The sequence below is a fragment of the Penicillium nucicola genome (genome assembly GCF_028828085.1).
Source record: "Penicillium nucicola strain IBT 29836 chromosome Unknown utg000008l, whole genome shotgun sequence".
Classification (NCBI taxonomy): domain Eukaryota; kingdom Fungi; phylum Ascomycota; class Eurotiomycetes; order Eurotiales; family Aspergillaceae; genus Penicillium; species Penicillium nucicola.
In genome coordinates this window covers 405,600-424,838 of record NW_026643132.1, presented here as the reverse complement: position 1 = coordinate 424,838, position 19,239 = coordinate 405,600, and the positions used below count along the sequence as shown (strand labels likewise).

Here is a 19,239-nt window from a genome sequence, read left to right as displayed (position 1 = left end):
CCAATTGAAAGAACGGAACTATGTGGGAAAAGCGTAGAAGAAAAGATATAATATAAGCTATAGTAGTGGCTCAAACACGGATTATAGTATATGCAAAAGTGTACATAGTAAGAGGGAGCGAACCAACCGACAAAACACACAAAACGCTGATGGGTATCTTAACGTAAGAACAAGAAAAGGAAAGGGAAGATAGATCACCGCCTCCGCAGAAAGCCGAAGCATGCCGACAGTGTATTCAGACACCAGCAAGCACCCCGAGAGCAGAGAGCAGACAGCAGAGAGCAGGGACCAAGGAATCAAGTCCCGACAAAAGCAAGACAAGATCCCAACCCAACCCCAACAAGACTAAAGCAGACGACACGAAAACTCCTTACCCTAACATGCACCCGAATCAGACAAGCCCAGGTTACGGCTGAAACCGCAATCGGAACTGCCTCCCCCTCCGTTCCTCACGCACGGTATACAAGAACCGCGCAATCGTTTCCTGCTCCGACAGCCCAGCACTGTTGAAGTGTCTACGAACAACCAGCGCAAATTGATCCTTGCTCACACGGTCCTGGCCAACAATGCGACGCAGCGAGTCACCCGACTCGCCATTGCGGCCGCGGTGACCACTGTGGACATGGGTGTGAGCATGGGTATGGGGGTAAGTGTGGTTGTGGGAGGAGGACGATTGAGCGCGGCGAGCAGCGAGGGAAGTCGGTGAGCGGAGCCCGATACCCTGTGACAGGATGGTGCGCGAGTAATCGCTTGCGAAGGCGCTTGGGGTGGGGAGTTTGTGGACGTGGCGGTATGAGTGGAGGATTTCGAGGGGGAGGTCGGACCAGGGGAGCTAAGAATTAGAAGGTTAGATGAGAGGTAAAAAGGGGGGTGTTAGGGTGTTGGGTTTGGATTGGGGGGAGTGGAAAAGGAGAGCGATTGGGACAAAAAGACAAAACCGGCGGCTACATACTCGAGGCTGATCATCCACGATCTGATCGACCGGCGCGCTAGTCACCGAGGCTTTGTCCTTGGTTGCTGCTGCTCTGCGACTCTTGGGGGGATTCTTGTATTCTCTTGTGCCGCTGGAAGCTTCGGATCTCGAGTCGTCGACTATGGCCGTGGTGCGCTGGCGCGGGGGAGCCATTGCGTGCCGGAGCTCGAGGCTTGAAGGTTACTGGATGGGGGGTTGTTGTTCAGGGCTCAGGGAGTTGTGGAGGGGTTGGAGATGGGAGTGAATCATGTAGAGACTCGCTGTATCGTGTCAGATTGGGTGAATGGACTTGTTAGCTCTGAATTGACACTTGAGATTCTCGTTTCCCCAGGCGGCCGGGCAGGGCAGAAACGTCATTTCCGCTTTCGAGGCATGCCTCAGGTTTGGGGTATCAGATAGATCGGTGTGTTAGTAGGATGCTCTGGCTTGTTCATAGGGTGATCCAATGCCTATTGACTGGGTGCGCGACTCGCGTGAGGCTGATGCAGCTACGCGCGGAAACCCTCGTCATGTACAACCCATATAACGTTAATATCAATGGGAATGATGTGTCTGGCCATTCTAGTGCCGGAATTCCGTTAGAGCGGCAGAATGTTTTGGAAAGAAAATACGAAGAGAGCCAGGCATTGATAAGAATACATTCCAGCCTGGCCTTATATATGTATAGTTGGAAGTACGTAACTAGTAGGATTTCCAGAACGAAACAAAAAAAAAGAAACGTCAGCTGCACGGTTCGAACGTACGCGGGCGAACCCACTAGATATCTCAAATGCGAAATTCAAGTCTAGCTCCTTAACCACTCGGACAAGCTGACGAAGGTGATGTAAGTAAGACGTTGTCTCTGAATTATAAACATGGAGTCCACTCGCTACGAACGTATCATTCGTCCATCAGTTCCCAGTTACAATAGCAAACCGTTCCCAAGACCCCCATTCCTGCAAACCAGACAAACCTGCTAATCCCTCTTCCCTCATTCTCGCCCGATAGCCAACTCCTTTTTATCTGATCCCCGCGACTCGGGACTCCACACGGCTTCACCGCTACATGCGGAGAAAAGGACGGCAAAACGTTCTCTTCCTTACCTAATAGACCTAAAAGACCAGGGTCAAGATGAGGGAGGTATCCCGAGGTACACAACGAGACACAAGCATTGTTAGCCTGCCAGAGGGGGCGAACGTGCCTTGAACTAGGGATCACTAGGGATCACTTGCATACAGTAGGGGGATATCCGTACACCATTTCACCCCGGACTGGCCACTTCCGACCCTCGGAGGAATCTCGGATAACAATTTTTCATTTCGTATCCATACAAGACGGTACAACCTGACCCATAGGAAAAGGGGCAATCAGCATGGGGAAAACACCCCGAATACACAACAAAGCGAACCCGACACTCGGCACGGCGATGCCGAGAGCCATTTCGCCGATACCTCTCGGCGCGGCTCCAGACACGGCAACGATGGAGGGGCAAAAGGGAAAAAAGGGAGGAAACCAAGGTCAGGAAAAAAAGGCCGCGAAAAAAACGCCCCCGGAAGACTCCCGTTTTTTCCCTCTTCACCGAAACCCCCTTTTTCGATTCCTGTTACTCACTCCAGTATGTGCTCCGGGTGAAAACTCTTCGTTCCTTGAATTGATACTCCGGACGAGAATAGTGTATAGCCCTCTCCCACCTAAAAGGCTCCAAGCCAAGCCTCCATCCCGAGATTCCCCATGCCACCTTGACTCATTCCCAAAGCCCTCTAGATCGTGGATCCGAAATATCGACACTAAGCCCCGCAACCCGGTCTGTCTTTGCAAATTAGTGTCATAATGGTACAATTTGGTCTTTCCGACTTTTCCCGTCCTCTTCTCCTTACCCCAGCCTTATGGGCTGATGCGAACAGAGAGAGGTATAGAGCCGTACGGACCGTACCTGCAGAAGAATTGGTCTAGATGTGAGCTGTGTCGTCATCTGACAGTCTTCAGTTCACAGTCACGCAACAGCACCTCGACCGCATGTACAGTACACAGTAGTCGGCAAGCAATATAAAGCGCCTATAGCGTCTTCATTCCTACTCCATATTTTCTTATCGCCATGCCCCAATCTGGAGAACACCACATGGATGCATGACGTATCTCCATGCAGAGCCCAATCTCCAATCTACTGTACACCTTCTTTGTCCAGTCCAATCTACATGTATCACCCAGAAATGCGCTATGGCGCCGTGCTGGGGACCATATCATCCCCCCTACCCTACCCAACCTCGGCAGTGCTGCTATCACGCATGAATGGGCGCATTCACCAAACCATTCTCCCCCCTCTTTAGCGCCGAACCACCTACTAACCTAGTCCCTGAAGCTACTGTAGAGCAAACGCCACCAAACTATCCCAACCCAAGTCCTTTTCCCCTCCCTCCTCCCCGGTGGGATGATAAGCCCCTGTGTGCATGTGATTAGACGGACTCACAGAACACACTACAGTAACCTTGCCCCTGCCGCTAAGTCTACAGTCAGTTAGTTGCCCTTCACAGAAAAATATCCTGGACATGTGAAACGACCTCTCGCAAGCTATCGTCTTAGCCCGTGGAGCTCTCCCGCTCAAAGTCCTGATTGGGACCTCGTGGGCGGACTCCGGCTTTGCCGTAGTGTCCGTAGTGCCATTTTTGCCCGGGGGATTTTTTTTTTCTCCCCCCTTTGCTTTCGATTTCCCTTTCGAGCTGGACGGTGGAGGGCGGAGGAGGGGCACACGTGCTTGGGTCTGTTGATTCGGCTTGTTCGTACCCGTGAGGCCCGGCTTTGGGGGCTGTTCTGAGCCTTTGACCCGGGGGAATTGGGGCCGAACATCTAGTTCGTCTGGGGGGCAAACTGGATCCCCTGATTTTGGGTGTCTTGAACTGTGATGGGATCTATGTGATACGATTTTTTTTTCTGAAATGTAAAAATTGAATATGCATTATACAATACAGATAGGTCTAGAATTCGACCCCCCTGGTCGCATTGATCTACGGTACCTGACTACTGTATCTACTCCGTACTATGTGAGTGGAACATGTCGATCGCAGTCAACTTATCCTGGGAGAGTGTCGAGACCCCCAAAAGAGTAATAATTGGCTCAGAGTGGGAACCGTCAATGGGCTTTTTTTATTTATAAATCTTGGGCTTCACCGAGAACTGGACACGTACATCTTTTCTTTCCCAAACAGTGTCACAGATCACGGATCAGGCTCCTAAGTGAATTGAACACCTGGTCTATACTAGTTCTATCGCTCCCCCCCCTCCCCCTCACCCCCAGAATATCACATGTCCCTTCAAGATAGGATGAATTTCCCCGAACCAAAAGTCCAAATCCCACCAATAGCCTCAGAGTCCGGAATGACGGCCCCGCAATTATCAATGATATCAGCGTGAGCCCATCCCAAGCCCTAATTGGAGGAGGATCGTTCCAGAAGCTGTGGAGTGCGGATCTCTCTTGGCGGCTCCGTGGATTTAACAGAACAGGGCGTGGTGGTAACAAGGTCTGTTAAGTAATCCTGGGGTTGCACTGTACACATTCCCTGCGAAACATTCACGTAAACGTAAACGTAAATGTGCCTATCTCGCTCAACTCTCCCACCCTACCTTTTTTGGTCCTTTTGTTGCCCTCTTGTCTCTTTCTTTACTCCGTTCTGCATACAGTAATTGGACCCGAACACCCTGAGGCACATTCCTGGCTAAAGCGTCTCGCCGCCTTTTACCTTTGTCCCCCTACCCCGGATTTCATTTGCTCCCCACATCGAGACATGCCAAGCTCGACTAGATGTCACCTTTACGCCATGATCACACTGTACCAACCTGGGAAAGGGGAGGGCGAGGATAAATGTTACGTAGACCCATGTGTATCTCCAACCGTTCAACGTTATCTACTGAATGTGATTTTCTCGTTTGGATTAATTCCGGTTGCCTAGTGGCGCCCTGTAGGAACCACGCCAGAGCAGGTCGGTCTCGCCATTTTTCCAATTTTGAGGACGCAGAGCGATTGGAAAGAAAATGGAAAAGAAATTTTGTAAAAAAAAAAAAAAAAAACAAAAAATAAACGGAGCGAGAACGAGAATAGGCCGATCCATTTCTTCCTCTTTCGATTTCTTTCGAATTCTGGGTGCTGCGCACGTCATGACTTACGCTGATGCGCAAGGGATGACACGCTGTATACTCCGTGTTTCCGCGCACTTGAACCCTTGATCTGGGGAGATACGTGCAGAGGCTCCGGACTGATAACAGAGTCCGGGGTTGAGATGGCGTTTTCTTTGACATGACATTATTCTTTCCCCTCTCTGTTATAAAGTATATTTGGCTTTCTATATACGTGTTCGTCCCGTTTGGTGACTGGATCTTTGCCTAATTTGGGGGGGGGCTTCTCCTCCAGATCGACAATCTGCATACCAGGCATGATCCTGGAATGTCGTCCGGCGGACCGCGATACGCGGAGCCAAGCCCCATATCTTGAAAATTCTACAGTGCTGCATATAGTCTGCAGATGGCAGACTTCCCCGGATGGCGTGACGACAATCCAGCGATATCGGGATTGACCTGGAGACCCCAGCGATCATGACGATCACGTTGATACGCTCTGTAGATCGGGGATTGCGGGGTAGTGAAGAGAAAGTGTTAACGTAAGGATCGCCACTGTCGGGTATATCGGCCATTGAAAGTTCGCTGGGCGATCACCGCAAAAATGGGGTGAAGATGGATATAGCCGCTGATTGTTCCGGAGACAATAGCCTGTACGGAGTATACATGGATGTGACCTCCAAATTGTGGAGTGTGATCTTCCAGGGAAAGTGAGACGAGCATGGTCCATTCCGGGGGGATATGGGGATATGGGGATATACAGCAGAATAACGTTCTAGGATATGGAGATGGGGATCTGGCGGAAGCTGAAATCCGAGCTGTTCACCTGGGCAGCTAATAGTATCATCCTGTACACGTATCATCTGTCTCAACATATCAGCATACAGCACAGTGCACTCGTCACCTGAAGCTGAAACTCCGTTTCATGCTCTAATTATACATCGCTGATATCGGCAAAAAGCGGGTAATTGGTACCTGCTTCCTGGAGATCTCCGAATCCGGAGTTTCTCCCCAACTGCGCCATTCCCCAGCTACATAGTATTATAGCCAGCGACCAGTCGGACTCGCATCTGCCCATGTCTAGGATTTGCGCATTTCCTGGGGATATATTCGTGATGCGCCAACCGGGCCGACATACCATGTTTCGTGGTATCGCTGCTGACTGAGATCGACTCCATTTCATGCGCGAGATCTGCCACTAAGGGTCCCCCCTGTACTCCGTATGCAGGATCCAGGATCAAGCGAGGTGGCCCTAACATTTTACCTGTACAGCCCATGCCCACAGTCGAGCTGAACATTTGATGAACATCAACTATTGCCTTCGCATCCCCTTTAGCCATTTATACGAGATAAGGTCATCCCACGTCTTTCCCCGTTCCCCATTCCCCATTGCCCCCATTTCCCCCCCATTCCCCGTGTTATCGTCCAACCATATATCCGGGCCCCAGCACATGGGGAAGTCCGTTTCGCTTGCCGAGTAGGCGTATCTTTCTTTATCCCGTTATCCCGATGGCGCTACACCCTGGGCCTTGGCTTTGGAGGACCCCCTGGGGGTGTCTCCACATCGGACTAGGAGACCTCCGTGCTGGAACGGTTATCAAAGTCCAGTTGATAGATTAAATCAGAGGGGGGAAAACCACCACTGAATGGGACCATGTTGGCCGATGACAGGCTGGAATCTCGATTCGGCAAAAGAGGGACAAAAGATAACAGAAATTCCCCCAAACACCCCGGATGTCCTCCGTACGGAGGTACTCCATATCACATCCCCCATACCGCTTCCCATCTGGACCGGAGGGCGCATCCCTCGAGATACGCGACTTTGCGGCTGTGTGGCTGCAGGACTATCAATAATTGGACGATCCGCGCCTATCAGCGTTCATCCGCCTTTTATCTATCTCCTGGGGGGGATCCAGGTTATAACTTCTAGCTTGGCCTCTGACTTGATATCCCTACTCTAATTATCCGGGTTCATCTCGGGTGATTTGACACGGGGAAATGGGATCATCGACATCATCGATGATCCCATATCGAGTCTGGATTGTGATCATACAATCCTCCGTACACACGGTTGGAACCCGCGATAGCCGGATGTAGGGACACGCACTCACGCCACACGGTTCTTCAGATCAACTCCACATTCTTTACGTATGTAATTTAATTCTATTTTTCGAACTCCCCGTTTCCGTAGATGAGTGTTGCAAGCCGGAGAGAAGCAGTAATTATGTCTAGTCTTGAGTAGTGTCGAATAGTGAGTGGGTGATATTTGGGGGGGGTCTTTTTCATCTTTCTGTATTGTCTTTGGGGTCATTTTGGTTATTTTGGTCATTTTCATTTTTTTTTCTGAAATTTTCTGAATTTTCTGAATTTCCCCTAACTTTTCCCGATATTCTTTTTTTTTCTTTTTTTTTTTCCTTTCCCAAATTGAAAAAAACGAATTTTCCATGAATTTTTGCACTTTCCCAATTTGCCCCAGTCTTCCCCCACACTCCTTTTGGGGTTTTCTTCTGAATTTTTCACTCCCTTCCGATTTCACCCTTGGCTTTATATTATTTGCTCCCCAGATCGTCATCTCCGGATTCTTCTCTCTCCTTCACTTTTCGCCAGCCTTCCTTCTCCATGCCACCAACTACTTTTGGATTTTCTAATCTCCTCAACCCAGACACCTCGCCAGACTCAACTCCCTCGACCCCCGGGGACTCAACCGCTTCAATGGCTTCCTCTGTAAGCCTGTTGCCGCCGCTCATGAAGGGTGCTCGTCCTGCGACCGAGGAAGTCCGTCAGGATCTCCCCCGGCCTTACAAGTGCCCTCTTTGTGACCGTGCCTTTCACCGCCTGGAGCACCAGACAAGACACATCCGGACGCACACCGGCGAGAAGCCCCACGCCTGCCAGTTCCCTGGCTGCACAAAGCGGTTCTCGCGCTCCGATGAATTGACTCGTCACTCGCGCATCCACAACAACCCCAACTCTCGCCGCAGTAACAAGGCTCAGCATTTGGCTGCGGCCGCCGCGGCGGCGGCGAGCCAGGATGCGGGGATGGTCAATGCTGCCAACATGATGCCGCCCCCGAGCAAGCCCATCACTCGCTCCGCGCCCGTGTCGCAAGTGGGATCCCCCGATGTGTCCCCGCCGCACTCGTTCTCCAGCTACGCCAACCACATGCGCTCAAATCTGGGACCGTACTCGCGCAATACCGAGCGTGCCTCGTCGGGCATGGATATTAACCTCCTGGCCACGGCCGCCTCGCAGGTCGAGCGCGACGACCACATGGGATTCCACGGCGCACGCGGCCACCAAATGTTCGGCTCTCGTCACGGTCACGGCACTGGCCGTGGTCTGCCCTCGCTCTCGGCCTACGCCATCTCCCAGAACATGACCCGGTCGCATTCCAACGACGATGACGATGGATATGGCCACCGGGTCAAGCGTTCTCGTCCCAACTCGCCTAACTCCACTGCTCCTTCTTCTCCTACTTTCTCTCACGATTCTCTGTCCCCGACTCCCGACCACACTCCCTTGGCCACCCCGGCACACTCGCCCCGTCTGCGCCCTCTCGGCGCCAGCGAGCTGCACCTGCCGTCCATCCGCCACCTGTCCCTCCAGCACACGCCCGCTCTCGCGCCCATGGAACCTCAAGCCGAGGGTCCCAATTACTATAGCCCCAGCCAGGGACACATGGGCTCGACCATTGCGGACATCATGTCAAAACCCGACGGCACACAGCGCAAGCTCCCGGTTCCTCAGGTTCCCAAGGTCGCGGTGCAGGACATGTTGAACCCGGCCGCTGGATTCTCTTCGATGAACTCCTCCGCTAATAACTCCGTGGCGGGCGGCGACCTGGCCGACCGATTCTAATCTCGCCTCTGCAATTTTTGCAACCCCCTATCATGCCTTTTGTTATGCGCGCTACGAAACGATATAGACTTGTGCATTTTTTATTTTGGCTTGCGGGCATCAAACGGTGTCGGATGGTTTTTGGCTTTCTTGATTTTCTTATCTGAGGCGTCTCTCCAAATAGACCTGGGATCTTTCTTTGTTTTCTTTCTTTTCTTCTCCCTCCTCTTCTACCACTCCTCTTTTGGCTTCTGTGCTCCTCCTTTGGTTGGTCCCTCCTCTCTGGGGCCTTTCTTTTCAAGTTCAAAATTACTGGATCGGTCCACGACCGTTTTATTTCCTTCTCCTCTCTCGAGATCTGTGGTCTCTCCTCCCCCTTTTCACCTTGGTTTTCCTTACTATATAATTCTCGCCTATGGCCGAGCAAAATGAAATCTAAACTCTTACAATCCTCCATCTACCACAATCGCCTTATTCATGCAGCCACTCGAAATTCACTTATCTCGGATTTCATGTGATACCCGCGATCCCACATCGGATGTCCACCACCCGAACTCACCTAATCCATGGCAACAATGACAACAATGACTATGATGACCACAATGGCATTATCAATGACCTAACCCTAGGGTCCCCTAACCAAGAACCAGCTCAAGATCGGAATACGGACTCCTCAAACCCTCTGCTGGTAAACTGTAATATCACCACATGTCTCCCCCGGATACCCACGATACCTTCACATGCACATGCACATGCACTCCCCATTCCAATCCCCTTATCACGTTATCACGTTCTAGTCCTTGTGATCAGCATAGCCTAGAACCATGGTACCTGCTGTTCGAGCTCAGCTACTCAGAGCTCATATCATATTCACATGTTCCGATTGTTGAGACATGATCTGCACAGGCTACACTAGAACAAGCCGTCAAGCCGTCAAGCCGTCGAACGTCCAGATCTGCATGTGCTTGTTTCGCATTCGGGGTGGCATTTGTTCGTGTACATTACTGTACTGTACCTTTGTACGCTGGACTTGGGTTGATGGAGAGCATAAGGTATTTCCACTTCACGATCGTGCCTATAGGGTAAGTTAACTTAAGTTAATGGTCGTCATATAATGTTACGTAGGTGCGCCGCTTGGTCAACTCGTGTTCGGTTTTCTTGTATCGGGTCGATTATTGTTCCTGTCCTCTCTGTACTATCGCTTTCCCCCCTCTTAGTGGGGTAGTATTATATTCATTCCTACCGTTCCTTCGGAGTATCACACTCTTCTCCAGGTAACTGGTACATAGGTGTACAGTACACCGTAGGCTCAGGCAAGTATCGTCCCACTCGTTTCAGAATCAAGTTAAGCGTTCGTCTACTGTAACAAATGTGGAACACGCCCACAGAGACAACGCAAAAGTACTGCAGACTCAACGTATGATTCATAATTCATAGCGCTAATTAAGTGTAAAGTTCTCTGCAGCCTGGCGGGGTTCCGACGTGCGACAGTCACTAAGCAAGCCTGTACATATTTCCCTCTATAAGGGACCTTGAAGACTGAATTCCCTGGACCGAGACTGTTAACTAATAGAACTGAACGTGACCGCCGACATCAAAAGGGTCCTCCTGTCCATTTCCCTGCCACATAGTGTGCACCACACTCTACACTACAGTAGTGATGCCCGATCATTTACAGTAGATCAACACTAGTCCCCCCCAATTTAGCGCGAACAAACCCCCCCCCCCCCAACACTATAGCTCGACTAAACCAAACACTCTGGAAAATTCTATCCAAACCCCACCAAGCACACCATGGATTCGGCCTTTCCTACATGTTCATGTATATGTAGTGTCTGAGAAACAGTACAGAAGAAAAAGAAGCTTCTGCTTCTTCTGGTTCGCAGAAGGGTACAGTACAGTCCTTGCAGTGTTCCCTCGTACCCACATTGTACATTGTATGCCGCAGAACGGTCGGGCGACGCCGGCTCCTTAGTAGATGTCATGCATGCTGACACTTTCTCCCGACAAAGAAAAAAAAAGTTGCAGGTTGCAGGTTGCAGATCAACGAGATTGTTATCACTTCCAGCAGAGAGACTGGGACGGGCGTGAGGCGGTGATATCGTCGAGTGTATGTGTACAGTACGTTTTCGCGCGGGTCTGCATGTCATGTTCAGTATCATGTTGGGCTCTGTACGGATCTCTGATCTCGGGTCTTGACCCGGACGAGTCTGATGTTGATGTTGATGTTGATTATGAATATCGTCCCCCTCTCCTCTACTTTGTAAGCCGAGAACTTTCCTCTGACGCGATCACAGCGACGTACGTGACTCGGTGATTCCCCGCGCGAGACCCGATTTCGTCTTGTCTTCCTTTTTTTTTTTTCCGCTTCGCTGGTGACTTGCTTTTGGTCGGGTTTGTTGCTCTTTCTTCGCGGAGCATGTCGGAGCCTGCGCTTGAATGCCGTGTCGCTCAAAGAGCCGACGCTGATCTGCGCTCGTTTTCTACTTCTGCCGGTGATAGACATAGGTCCCGTCGCTCTGACTCGGCCGCGGTGAGATATACTATGAGTGACCGTAGGGATTCGGGGAGCCGTCCAGGCGTCGTGTTGCTTTCTTCTTCGCCGTTGCCTGTGCCTGCCTTGTCGCGTGGTTCGCCCTCGCCGTCGATTTCGTCAGTTGATACGACTGGGTCTGAGTTTGGCGGACTTGGAAACGGACATGGACATGGAAACGGGTACGCCGGTGGTCATGGCGGCGAAGATCACGACGACGATTTTTATATCCTCGAGGACAGTGGTCGGGCGCCGTTGATCACCACTGCTACCGGCGGCGCAGAGCCGGCTGCGCTATCGCGCGCTTCCTTGTCATGGGGAACAGCGGTTCCGTCGGTATCATCGGCTTCGCCGTCTTTGTCCGCGCCTAGTATTGAGCAGCGCACATATGTCTGTCTCTTCCATATGCTGGATTGTCATGAGTCGTTCGACGATGACGCACAGTGGAGGACTCATGTCTGCAGCCACTTCCGATCACACCCTACGCCCCCGACGGCGAGATGCCCCCTCTGTCCGAGTATGAAGTTCATCGATGGGATCGCGGAGCCTATATCATCGCCCGTTCTGGACGATGACGAGTCGATGCGCAGTGAAAATATTGTGATGCCGGGTCCGGGAGTCGGACCTGAACCTGGACAGTCCTCGGCCTGGGATAGAATGCTTGATCATGTTGCTGCTGGGCATTACCAGCTTGGACAGACACTAGCGGGGAGTCGGCCTGATTTCGAGTTGATGCGGTATTTGTATGGGCTGCGGATTATCACAGATGCACAGTTCAAAGCTATGCAGTTGCCGCCCGCTCCGTCTAGTCCGGCTTATCATCGCTCACAGGATGGAGTCAGGGCTAGTATTGGGTCTGCGGATGAGCCTTATTGTGCGCCGTATAGTAAAAGGAGGGAACAGAGGATGCGTGGACAGTCAAGGAGTGTTGTTGTGTAAATCTGTTGGATGTTGGATGTTGGATGCTGGATTTTGTTTGCTTTTGAATATTCCCCCTCTTTGTATATGTAATTTTGCCAGCCAATTTGTGACAGATCAGATTCAGATGTGGATGAGTTCACCCTGTTCGACTCTATAGATGGTCCCGAGCAAACAAGACAAACTCACCGCCCTTGATGACGGCCCTTTGCGACTTCGATTCTTGCCTACTGTCGAATAGCATGAGAACAGCCTGATTCAATCGCCGACTCTCTTGATTTCTCTTTCTTTTTCTCTCTCACCTCGACCTCTGCCCCTCCCTCCCCCCCGAATTCGGATTCGGATTCGGATCGATTTCTTCCCCGCCAACCCACTCAAATCCCCAGACATGGAGCGGCTATCTCTAAATGAAAGCCCTGCCAATGCGCAGCGGAACCCTCAGCAGCAACAGCAGCAATTTTCTCAGCAGAATGCCCTTGGTCCCGCTAGCTCTCAGGAACGTGGTGGCCCGCCCCAATTACCGCCTCAGATGTTCACCACCGCCGCACAACTGCTCGACCTAACAGATAGTACGTCGATCTACACAAACACTCAGGCTCTAGCTTGGATCAGGACAGTCAAGCTAACGCCTTCACTTTCTTACAGAGAAACTCGTCCTCATCCTCCGCGACGGGCGGAAACTTATCGGCGTTTTGCGAAGCTGGGACCAGTTCGGTATGACAGTCGCACAACTTCCAATCTGGATCATTATCTCACGTACAAAATCTCGCAGCGAACCTTGTCTTCCAGGAAACGATTGAGCGCATCTACGCGGGGGGTCTGTACGCCGACGTCAACCGGGGGATTTTCATTGTCCGCGGAGAGAACGTGCTCCTCCTAGGCGAAGTGGTAAGTCGAATGAAACTAGGCTTGATTTGAATTTGTTACGCGGGATGGACCGAGGACTGATAAGCTATTTCCCACCACAGGACCTCGACCGCGAAGATGATATCCCTCCTACGCTGACCCAGGCACCGTTCGAAGAAGTCTTCGAACTTAAGAAGAAGGAAGACGAGAAGAGGAGCACCGGTGATAAGAAGCGGTACAAGGAGCTACAAGCGCTTGGATTTGAGCCTGAGCATAGCGGCGAGATTCTGTTCTAATGATTTCCCCCCACCCTTTCGATCCGCTTTCTCGGTTATGCTATCAGCTCGCATGCTCTGCCCTCTATCCGTAAATGAGGGGCAAGGGAAACTGCGTCTGCGTCTGCGTCGGTTAGGGCCTCCGATGTGAAGGCCCCTTCTGTCGAGAATCAGGTGTCGGCAGAATGTGGTACTGCGCTGTATGTGGCGTCGTGGTGGATCTCAATACCGATTTTTGAATTCGCATCGACACTGGAGTTTTGGGTAGAATCTCAACTGCAGAAAGCTCGGACTGCTGAAGATGCGATGTATAACATCTATGGATGCACGAACGGTTGTGGTCTATACGCTAACCTGGTTGATCACCGTCTATACTTTTCGTTCTTGCATCTCTTGCACTTCTTATGGCTCATTGGGATACACTGCCGGGCTGCCTTACCCCGGGCTTGCTTGGGTTCATGAAGTTCTGATTAACATGTTTGAATTTTTTTTTCTATGATAAATCTCTTGCGAATGAGGAAATGAAAACTTAACGCTGGATTGGTTTGTTCTTTTTTTTATGTAGATCGAGCTATGGTGGTATATGATTGCGTTATAAATACCAGTGGTATCTATATGTCGAGACATGCCTCGGCGTGTGGCTAATATGTGTTAAATCGGAGGATATAACCATTTGACCAAATAGCAACGATACAGATTGGCGTCCAGGCTTATATTTCAGCAATAAACTGTCCCAACATCATTCTCTAAGATTCTGGCTTCCACTAGCTTTCATTATTTAGGCATCGTTCCCTGAACAAGCCTAGGGCCAGGCACATATATGTATGTTCATTCGATTATCTCCCGTATACAGCCGAAATGGACACAGGGCAAGGTGCTCTCGTCACTATTCTGTCTTGTTTCCCATATCCATAAACTTCAATGACAGACCAGGTTTCTCATATCCCATGGTAAACAAGTCTTTTCTTCGGGGCGGCTCAGCGTCCGGCAACAAACTCATTTTAAACGACCGGAACATATAAGCCATGATAATGGTAACCTCAGCAAGAGCCAAACTGTAAAGAAGCCGTCAATATCTGTTCACTCGATACCGCAAAGTCGATGGAGAGAAAGGGGACTAAACGTACTTCTGCCCAAGACACATTCTAGTTCCTTTGGAAAATGCGCACATATACTGCTCGAGGGACTTTGCCTCGGGGGTCAACCATCGATCTGGGTTGAAGCTTCGCGCATCTACCCCCCATATTTCTTCGCTGGTGTGCATTGTATATGCTGACATTGAGACGACGGTCTATAAGTTATGTGGATTGTTAATTGGATGGTTCATTACCCCATGGATACGATACTTGTCTTTGCTTGCAGTGACTTACACCCGGCGGAATCACTTTCCCATCGACAATGAAGGGCTGGGAAAGATCTTGTGGTACAACTCTCGGCAAACGGCCTGGGACTGCCATTCCTATCCGGAGTGATTCTTTGACGCAAGCCGTCTTCAAGAGGTTAGATCAGAAGATGTCGGATATAGAGCCTCGTGACTGGGAAATATGCGTACCAGATACTTTACTTTCTCCAAATTCAACATCTGGAATGATGGGTCTGCGTCACTCAATTCCTGGGTCAGTCTATCGCAGATAAGTGGGTTGGAGAGTATGTGAAGCAGTCCGCTTGTCAGTGTGGAAGCTGTGGTATCAGAGCCGGCGACTAGAATGATCAATGCCTCTGCAACTTTTATCTGATGGGGTAGGGTAGATAGGTGATCAAATAACACTGGATGAGAAGTTGTATTGCCGTTCTTCTCGTAGTGTTGGAGACAGGTCTCAGCGTACTGGAACACGATGCAGTTAGCAATGACCTGGCTGACATCAACAGCAAGCTCTGAAAAAGACATACTTGGAGCAGTTTGAACACATTGGCGGCCTCTGGTTTGACTAGCTCTACAAAGCTGAGAGGAAGATAATTGGACATTTTCCATAGCCACGGTCGTTCCTCCATGAGCCAGAAACTTTCGGCTGCGGCATCGAATGCAGCTTGAAACCAGGACTCAAACTCATTGTTGTCGTCATCCAACAGATTTTCTGGTTTGGCAAAGACAAATTCCATGACGATTTCTGTTGTGAGACATCTGCTCAGGTCAGGTGTCTGCGTGAAAGATAAAGGATGGAACGACAGACGAGACATTACCTACCGGAAAGCATTGTATATATTGATATTCTGAACACCCTTCAATTTGTTGATCTGCCCCAGCAGAACTGCAACCTTCTCATGTATGAGAGGCTCAAGTTTGAAGGATTCCGCCCGTGAGAATAAGGGATTGAGAATGCGACGATGCTCCTTGTGCAGTTCTATCTCTGTCTCTGTTACTACTGTGTGTGGGGTGTTGAACGCATCGTAGAACTCTTTATCCTTGGGGAATGGCTGTGTCTGGCTGTAGATGACCTTGTATTGTGTGATATCTGTGATGTGGAGTTCATTGGGTCCGATACGCAATGCTTGCGTTTCTGGGCAATCTGTGAGCTCTGGAACGGTATAAACCAAGCATGCTTACTCACGATATTTCTCATGAAGTTTTTCGAGTGTTTCTTCGGGGTGATCGCCCGTGATTGTATAAATGTATGAACGAGAACGAGCAGCTTTGGGCGGACCTGGGAATTGGGAGAGTGGGTGGAAGGACGTGAGATACAGGGTGTTTAGTATGCGCTGGATGAGGTAGAGAAGGAGTATAGCGGCTGAAGCTAGAGTGACTTCTATCTTAGTGGGCTGCTGGACATTCCAAGTGGAAAGAAAAGACTGAGCCATAGCGAGATGGGAAACAGTAGGAGCCCTCAGAAGAAGACTACGTACTTACTGGATCATCGATTCCAAGCGCTATTTATGTGATTACATGGAACCGCTTGGACCTTTGACCACCGAAACCGAGTGCATATTATTGGTTAGCTGTGTTTACAGTATGCAGCTAATTGCCAATTGCACATTCTTCAACGCTAGCCAACGAGTCAATAGGGTCAGATAGAGTCAAGTGCTTATAGCCTTACTAGTTTCCCAAATCTACGCCAATACTGACATGAATAGTCAAGGTCAACAGATCTCCAAAGACACACACTTCGATCTGACATTTTAGGTTGAGCTCCGCAACCCTAAATGGCCGATAAGCTCTTATCACCCGCATCGACATCATCTCTCCAACCTCCAATCCCTCAACCATGGCAGCCCTGAAAGGCGCCACGCCAATTTACTTTGGCTCCTTTATCGTGACACCACAGGTAATTCATGCCCAGCTTCCCCACTCGAATTGCATCTTGCATCTTGCCTCGCGCAAGACATACTGCCGCAACCCCCCAAAACAACATCTGGGCTAACACCCCCAACAGGTCTTCTTCCAAACACCCCTCACCTTCGCCCTGGTCAACCTCAAACCAATCCTGCCCGGTCACGTCCTCGTCTCTCCACGACGCGTCGTCCCCCGCGTTGCAGACCTAACACCCGCCGAAACAAGCGATCTCTTCCTTACAGTGCGCCGAGTCGGCCGCATGGTCGAGCGCGTCTATGGAGCATCGAGTTTGAACATTGCTGTGCAGGACGGTGTGCATGCTGGCCAGAGTGTTCCACATGTGCATGCACACATCATTCCTCGCAGAGCGGCGGATTTAGATCACCGCGGTGGTACGGATGCAGTGTATGATATGCTTGATGGAGAGGAAGGGGATTTGGGAAAGAATTTCCGAGAAGCTGGGGCTGGAAACCAGGCTGATGGGTCTGTAAGCTCTGAGGAGGAGACTTCGAGGTCTGGGAGGAGGTCTAGGTTCCCTGCTGTTGATAACGAGGAGCGGAAGCCTAGGAGCGAGGAGGAGATGAAAACTGAGGCTGAGATGCTGGCCCAGGAGATGGAAAATGAACCCGTTGATTGAGATGGGGTTGGGGCTTGGCTTGGGTTGCCTGGTTTCATGATTGTACATACGTATGTGCTAGACTTAGACGATTCGTGGGCACTATCTACGGTCCCCGATTGTGAATTGCGAATGCTTCGCAGTTCTGCCTTTGGCTTCCTTATGCGCTAGCGTGTATCATTCGAGGCCAGTCATTGTAGTTCTCATCAGGGTGTTGGTAAGGTCCGTAGTTGACTCTTCCTCGATCGTTGAAGGCAAGCGGAGTACCGGTCTTCACTCGAGTAACAAGATCCTAGAATGGAGGTATCAGCAATCTCTCAACGAAAGTGAAAAGGCTTGTAGAGCGTACTGGGTTGTAGATGAATGGTCTACTAAAAGACACCAAATCAACCTGGTCCGTTTTAATGAGTTCATGATTTACCATCAACGTGGTTTCACTCCCCGGATACTTGATCATGGATCCAAATTGGGACAAAACCTTTTACTTGATATATAATATTCTTGACTGGGGTCAGAATATAAAAGCTGTAGAAAACAGGTGGACCTACGTCACATCGTGAGAAATGTATATTTCGATCTCTGGAATGAAGATTCAATTATCCGGTAGCCAATACTGGCTCTTGGGGAAAATATGGTACCTGAAAGTCATCTTAGAAAGAGCAAATTCCGTCCTTATTGATGTGGATACTGTCTCACATGGCGAGTATGAAGACATTCACTAAGAAGAAACCCAAGATGCTCCATTTTTCAAGGAGCAAGTAACAATTAGCCGTACAACTACCATTCTTCCTCTAGCATTCTTGGATCATGCATACTGATGTTTGCTTTCTGGGGATATGTGCCATTATGAGTCACGTGGAACCATGAAGGTTGTTATTGGAATCTCTTACGAGACTGACTTTCGGATTAACGTCAACAGGCGGATATGATATCGAGTATGGTTCTCTGACAGGAAAGTATACACACACAGTTAGGCCTGCAGGAGCTCACATGATGTCAAATCCTGGCTGTTGCTCTAACCTCTTTGACATTTTAGCTGCAGGGCTGATCCTGTGTCGTTGCGGATTAGGTTGGGACACTCTTATAGGCCACAGCACCATGCAAGTCAATTGTGCTACCGGGCCATGATACAGTAAGCCGTGCAGTTGGTTCAATGTGCCATGAAGGCAACTTGAGGTTACTATATACCTTCTTTTGCTGAGCGATGCTTACTCGTCCAACGCCTGTGATAGCGCCTCATATCTTGCTTCAGGTACACCCCTGTGGGATGGTATCCAAGCACTATAATATACAATACAGAAAATAGTCTGCTAATTCTCCCGCCTGAGCTGGGAGCTCTTATTGCATAGCTGCAGCTTGAGAAGCGATGTGCCTTTGTTTAGATGCACTCACCTGTGTCTTGCAGCTGCGTCATCAAGCGTCCCCCGCAGACAGGGTGTCGGCAATGTATAATTATTACCTCTAACGTGTGATGTAGCGCTGACTATGATCAAGTCAATCAAAAGACCCGAGCATTGGGCTTTACTTCCATGAGGAATATATCACCGACTTGAATGCTGGGGATAGACAGTGGAGAGAACAAAGCCATTGGGTACTGATAGTCCAGCCTGGACTTCAGCGTAGAACTAGTACTATTGTATCGTACTTTAAATATGGAGGGCTTTTGTTAGATTAGGATGCGCGAGATGCCGATTCGAAGGGAGAGAAAATGCTCTGAAAAGCGTATGCTTCCTCAGCATCACGCTCCATTGCATCATCTTCCTCTTATCTTTCCAATTGAATTACAGTGAGGCATCTCACAGCGTGCTTTACCAGCATTAGTCTCGCGACCTTTGTCGGCGTGAGCGCTGCCATGCTGAGCTGCCAGTAAGAAAAACACCAGTATGT

General features: G+C 50.1%; 6 protein-coding genes across 6 annotated transcripts; 4 read left to right on the top strand and 2 right to left on the bottom strand.

The window, feature by feature from the left end:
- Positions 1 to 406: 406 nt before the first annotated feature.
- On the bottom strand, positions 407 to 1,126 carry N7511_007645 (uncharacterized protein; the record flags this gene model as incomplete). Its single annotated transcript, XM_057130022.1, has 2 exons — positions 407 to 832; positions 953 to 1,126. 2 exons carry the CDS (start codon positions 1,124 to 1,126, stop codon positions 407 to 409), a joined length of 600 nt encoding a protein of 199 aa, XP_056981805.1.
- Positions 1,127 to 7,678: 6,552 nt separating this feature from the next.
- On the top strand, positions 7,679 to 8,917 carry N7511_007644 (C2H2-type zinc finger protein; the record flags this gene model as incomplete). The annotated part of the gene is made up of 1 exon (XM_057130021.1): positions 7,679 to 8,917. The coding sequence occupies one exon, from the start codon at positions 7,679 to 7,681 to the stop codon at positions 8,915 to 8,917; it is 1,239 nt and encodes a 412-aa protein (XP_056981804.1).
- Positions 8,918 to 11,315: 2,398 nt separating this feature from the next.
- On the top strand, positions 11,316 to 12,368 carry N7511_007643 (uncharacterized protein; the record flags this gene model as incomplete). Its single annotated transcript, XM_057130020.1, has 1 exon — positions 11,316 to 12,368. The coding sequence occupies one exon, from the start codon at positions 11,316 to 11,318 to the stop codon at positions 12,366 to 12,368; it is 1,053 nt and encodes a 350-aa protein (XP_056981803.1).
- A 367-nt stretch (positions 12,369 to 12,735) lies between these two features.
- Positions 12,736 to 13,489, top strand: N7511_007642 (U6 snRNA-associated Sm-like protein LSm1; the record flags this gene model as incomplete). Its single annotated transcript, XM_057130019.1, has 4 exons — positions 12,736 to 12,916; positions 12,993 to 13,061; positions 13,120 to 13,235; positions 13,316 to 13,489. 4 exons carry the CDS (start codon positions 12,736 to 12,738, stop codon positions 13,487 to 13,489), a joined length of 540 nt encoding a protein of 179 aa, XP_056981802.1.
- An 865-nt stretch (positions 13,490 to 14,354) lies between these two features.
- Positions 14,355 to 16,264, bottom strand: N7511_007641 (cytochrome P450; the record flags this gene model as incomplete). The annotated part of the gene is made up of 7 exons (XM_057130018.1): positions 14,355 to 14,523; positions 14,596 to 14,759; positions 14,839 to 14,958; positions 15,021 to 15,293; positions 15,359 to 15,590; positions 15,654 to 15,966; positions 16,018 to 16,264. 7 exons carry the CDS (start codon positions 16,262 to 16,264, stop codon positions 14,355 to 14,357), a joined length of 1,518 nt encoding a protein of 505 aa, XP_056981801.1.
- Positions 16,265 to 16,668: 404 nt separating this feature from the next.
- Positions 16,669 to 17,373, top strand: N7511_007640 (HIT family protein; the record flags this gene model as incomplete). Its single annotated transcript, XM_057130017.1, has 2 exons — positions 16,669 to 16,728; positions 16,837 to 17,373. The coding sequence occupies 2 exons, from the start codon at positions 16,669 to 16,671 to the stop codon at positions 17,371 to 17,373; spliced, it is 597 nt and encodes a 198-aa protein (XP_056981800.1).
- Positions 17,374 to 19,239: the final 1,866 nt, after the last annotated feature.